Below are 5,000 nucleotides of genomic sequence, written 5' to 3' on the forward strand. Positions count from 1 at the left end.
TGGTGCCGCAAGTCGTACGAACCGACGAGCCAGGTGTGATGCGAGCCGTTTTAACGAAAACACCTCCTTCTTTCTTGTGCAATCACCTGGAATCGGATCAGGATTCTCACGAGACGCTATGAGACACCAAATGGGGACACATAAATTGTGCTCCAAATGGCTTTAAGGTGATTCATCGGCCAAAAAGGAAAACCAGTTCCACAACGTGCTCATTAGTTAAATGCAGAAGGATACTTTAGGAAAAGGTTGAATTTTTGTGAGGTGTGTACTATCTTATCGTAATTCTTGCTGCCACTCTTTTTATGCCCAAATATGTTTGTGAAAATGTTATGAGCTGCAGCAACAGAAATGAACAGAAGCAACAGAAATGTCTAGTACCATTTGATTGCCTGAAATGTCTGTAAAGGAGATGATTAGGTAGTTATCAACTTCGCTCTCGACGATTTCAAAGCGATCATATTATTCGGTAGTGATGCTATTTGTAATTTTTTAAGACAATTAGCGGCCTTATTTTTTTTTAAGCCAATTAGTAGGCTTATTTATCACATCCAATCCGTGTTATAAAAACCAAGAAACCGACCAGACACATCCAGCTATAATGGCTGTCATAAGCCAACTAAACATTGAATATAGTTGCTAATGCTGTTTTACTAAAGGAACAAGTTTCTAAAAATAATGGAAACTTGGACTATGTTGAACATGCCAGGTATGTTCTAGATGTGGTTTTCTACTTAACACAGTTTAAAGATTTGATTCAGACGAACAAATCTAAATGATCATATCAGAACAACTGCATAAGATGGAAGCTATCAATTACTGAACCTTGAAATAAAAGCCACTACATATCACATGGAGATGCTTGTCGCATGCATTCCAATTCACTCTTAGCGAATCTATTGTCGTTCATCAATGCATCAATAATAACACGAATGTTCGATTCTTTCATTTGATTGATGCTCTGCCAACGAAGAAATCTAATCGATCGGTATCGCACATACTTACCACCATACATGACGAACAGTGTAATCTTGAGCATGATCAGGTTCGGGTTGATACCGTGGCGCAAGCAGAACTTCTCCCAGCGCGTTGGATCGCTCAGCAGCAGATCGACGGCATTCGACGGATTAGTTCCATTCTCTTCGGCCACCTTCTGGGGCGCCTTCTCGCCTTCGGTGGACGCCATTTGCGATCCACCCTCGCTTCCAAGTCAACCCCTGTTTTACGGCGCCCCGCGACACTCTACACTCGATCACGCTTAAACAAACGTCGCGTCCACCGCTTCGCTTTAGGAGACAAAGAAAAGAGCAAAAAAAAAACACAATCAGAATCTTCACCACCGCCGAAATGCCACCGAAAGGAAGTTCGTCTTTTAATTTCCCCATTTTGTTATGTTGCCTGCTCAGAAACCACGAGGGAGGGCGATGGGGGTGAGTCGTTTCTGAGCAGCTACTGGCGCGCGCGCGCGCTCAAAAAGAAAGATTAGCGGCTTTAATTTGTCACATCCGATCCGAAGCTTAGTCTCTCTCCCGTGGGCAGTGGGCAGTTCTTTCGGTCATTCGAGGGCGACATTTTGAGACGCATATGCTTATCAGTGGTCAAACTCAGACAGACACGGTGCCGCACACGCGACAAACACTCGGCAGGCGGACGTTCGTACACATCACTTCTGGGCAGGTCTGAGTGTGCATCACGTTCTGGTAATTGAACGCAACCGTTAGTAGTATCACTTTACCCCGGGGGCTAACCGCAACCATATCGAGCTCTCCGATGCTGGTGCTGGCTGGTTGGTCGTCGACGTAGCCGTCGTTTGAAATCGACCACGACGACATCGACGCCCGAGGAACCCGGGACCACAAAACGGCTTAAGGACAGATATAATTAGGCCAGCGTTGGAGTGTGGATGCTAGAGCTAGCTGGAGCGTTTGCATCGAGATGCTCTTGAATTTGCATCATAATGTTTGAGAGGGTATAGGTTTGAGGGACGGAGGGACAGAGAGAGAGAGAGAGGAGCGAGTGAGAGCTAGAGGGATAGAGAGATGGTATGATGCTGTCCGCAGCTGTATTAACCCTCACCGCAATGGCTCAATTCAATTAGCCTTATTTACGGTTAGAGGTCTCTCTCTCTCGGAGATGTCGCCATCCACTAGGTCAACCTTCAACACGGTCTTGGAGAGATTTGATGGTTAGGGAAGGCGTTCAGTCACATCAAATGGGACCACATACTATTGCAGTTTCGTAGAAAGCTCCTAAAGCTACACACTAGGCTGTATATCCTTTCGCTAGGGTACACAACGCTAAGAAAGTGCGTTACCGTTTTATATCCTAACAAACACGCGACAAAAGCGAAACTCCAAGACGCTTAAATGTCACCAGCAGCACCAGAGTCCAGATGAAGTCCACGGAGGCAATTTTTCAATCAAATCTTGTTTCTCCCCAACCGCTCTTCCCCTTTCCGGAGATCTGATTTAACCGCAACGGCAGACGCAGAGGCGGTTTAGGCATAAAGTCTTGTCGAAGGTTAGTCCGAATGAGCGTTCCCGATGAGAGAACTTTCCGCCTAAAAGGTTGAATGTACAACGGCAAATCGATATCACTGCAGTCACACGGTACTAGACTCTAACACTGTATCCTTTAATGATTGGAATTGTCCTCCACTTTATGCACTGAAGGATACTGCTTTGATAAACTGTAACCTGTCTAGGAACCTGCCAAAGTGCCTTCCGGTCCACTTGGGGCCTCCGGTAACGAACTACTCGCGATCACGACCGTCCACGAACTGAGTATCTCGTGATCTTGCTAGGATTATACTTGCTCCACCAAGATCTTCCAGGTAATCTTCCAATCATCTCCATCACGACACCTACACTGCTGATGTGGCTGCTGGGTGGACAAACACAAACTCGCTGCGGTGATAGCGAGCTAACTCGTACGAATACCGTCGAGCAGCAGCAGCTGATCTTCGAGAAGTGTGCTGCGACAACCATGGATCGGTTGAGATTGTGGTTGAAAATGGTTAAGAAAAGCGGAATCCTCCAGCACACACCCTGTCCCTGTCCGCCAACCAGTCCCTCCTCTTCCCGTATCCTGGGTTTCATTGTGTATCAATGTCAAGCAGCGGTAATCAACGACCCTGCTCAGCTTGCAATCCAAAGACAGCGAGAGGGAGGGAGCAGATCTGGAGTAATGTTTGCCATTTGATCAAGCTTATCTCACCGCCAGAATGTGTGTCTCGGAACACGGGAATAGTCTAGTGAGTGAAGAAGCTGCAATACGTTGCTTATCACACACGTCGTGCAACCGGACCGCCGGGTCGTTGTCGTTATAAGTGCCGTGCCGTGGCAAGCTACTTGCTGCGCCGTTTTCCTCACCTGCTATCAACTGCCAAGCCAGTTAAATTATCATCTAATCCTTCCTGGTACCTTGTGTACGAAACGTTGTGTTTGATTTGCCGTGAAGGAAATCCAATAAAAAGCGTCAGCAAACGGGTGGCCGGCATTTCGTTGCACGCGTGGTTTATAAAAAGGATCCCAGACTAGATTCAGTAATCATGTTCCAAAACCAAAGGATAGAAAAACAATCCTTGTTTTATACGTCCTGAAATTTTCCATTTCGTCACATTGTAGCTGGCACAGCCTTGACCGCAGAGCATGTTTACAGACGGGTACCAAAATTAGATTCGAACAAATATTATAATCGCCTTATCTAAAGAGCTGTTTTTGGGGTTCTTCCAAGACACGTTTGACCATAAACTCATCACCGGTTGACAACCTGTTTTGCACGCACGTTTCTTGCGTGATTCAAGCTCTGCCGTAATTCTCCACTAGGTTCGGCGACAATCTCCTGACCGCTCAACACGTGACTTCGTCACGAGTATGTTTGTAGTGCTATACCATGCTTGCGCTTGCGCAAATAATGAGACTCGGGGAGGACATACTAACCTAACATAGCTAGAACACAGTGATCATAAAATGTTGGAGCTTCAATTCCAAGAGAATCATCTTCCAAAGAATGGAACAATCATGTTATGCTCAGCATGAGCACGTGGAGCCGAGATAATTTTGACCTCAACATGCGCGCCAAACGCATTGTGCAACCCTTCGGTAACGGCATCGATTGAAAATGGTGAGTCGAAAAGATCGCGGAAAATTCACGATTTCAAGTTTTCCTGCCAAGAAAAAGTACTGGGCGTTGGAGGGTGATTTATTTAAATGCAAAATACGAACATTTTTACAAAAGAACGACCAAAATATGAACAGCTTTTGCAAAAGCAACATTTTCATCAAAAATCTGCAGCGCAAACGGACCACCCTGTCGTTGTTTTCGCCAACACGAAGAAGAAAAGTAAGAAGAAGGTTACGTTTCGTCACCCGCGGTTGCTTTTTACTTTCGGATTTTTTTTCACCGGATTTGCGAACATTCCAAAACAAATCCAGCTCGGTGCGGTGTGATTCGTGCGCGCCAGCTGCACCCACGCCTTTAGAGTCCAACAGGAAGGGCGGAAAGCGGCCGGGACGGTGGCGAAAGTGTGTAGAAAATTGGCTCGCTCGCGAAAATACGTGTCGTCATCTTCCTGCGATCTTAGCAGCGCTCTTCTTCGCCCCGCCGTCTCCGTCACCAAAGCAACAGCAACAACAGAGTGGAGCAAAAGTTGCGAAAGCAGGCGGTGCGACCACCACGGGATTTGCAGCATCCAAACCAGCAACCAAACGGAAAGGAACGACGTGCCAACGTTGCTAAGAAGAGGCTATAGGCGGTAAATGTGCTGTAGTGCTGGTCGGCCGACGACCTGTGCATCGCCCGCGATTCGAATCGGAACCAAAACCCATCACCATATTTGGCTCGATAGTTGACCCTGAACCCTGAGGGCCGTACCGAGGAAGCAAACAATCCGACACCGATCACCAGAGCGAGAGCTAGTACCCGTTTTACACCGCACATCTTCCGGAGGGCTTCAACCACGGTGTTGGAAGCGCTCGAAATCGATTTGGATGGAAGTATGA

The 5,000-nt window shown here is 46.9% G+C and overlaps 2 protein-coding genes across 6 annotated transcripts in view; one reads left to right on the forward strand and one right to left on the reverse strand.

The window, feature by feature from the left end:
- Positions 1-2,972, reverse strand: part of LOC126571790 (uncharacterized) — a 23,032-nt gene extending 20,060 nt beyond the window's left edge. Inside the window, exons 1-2 of one of the 5 annotated variants that reach the window (XM_050230598.1) lie at positions 2,865-2,972; positions 1,003-1,283 (exon numbers count right to left, since the gene is read on the reverse strand). In XM_050230598.1, coding sequence (XP_050086555.1) covers positions 1,003-1,183 — 181 coding nt within the window. In that variant the 5' untranslated portion in view covers positions 1,184-1,283; positions 2,865-2,972. Of the gene's footprint in view, positions 1-1,002; positions 1,284-2,311; positions 2,777-2,864 lie in introns of those variants that run through there. The other 4 variants (XM_050230597.1, XM_050230596.1, XM_050230595.1 and 1 more) reach the window with 4 other exon arrangements.
- A 1,390-nt stretch (positions 2,973-4,362) lies between these two features.
- LOC126571782 (CCR4-NOT transcription complex subunit 1) overlaps positions 4,363-5,000 on the forward strand; it is a 10,401-nt gene continuing 9,763 nt past the window's right edge. Inside the window, exon 1 of the mRNA XM_050230582.1 lies at positions 4,363-5,000. This exon is cut by the window's right edge and continues 98 nt beyond it. Coding sequence (XP_050086539.1) covers positions 4,997-5,000 — 4 coding nt within the window. The 5' untranslated portion in view covers positions 4,363-4,996.

The sequence above is a fragment of the Anopheles aquasalis genome, chromosome 2, assembly GCF_943734665.1.
Source record: "Anopheles aquasalis chromosome 2, idAnoAquaMG_Q_19, whole genome shotgun sequence".
In the NCBI taxonomy this organism is placed as follows: domain Eukaryota; kingdom Metazoa; phylum Arthropoda; class Insecta; order Diptera; family Culicidae; genus Anopheles; species Anopheles aquasalis.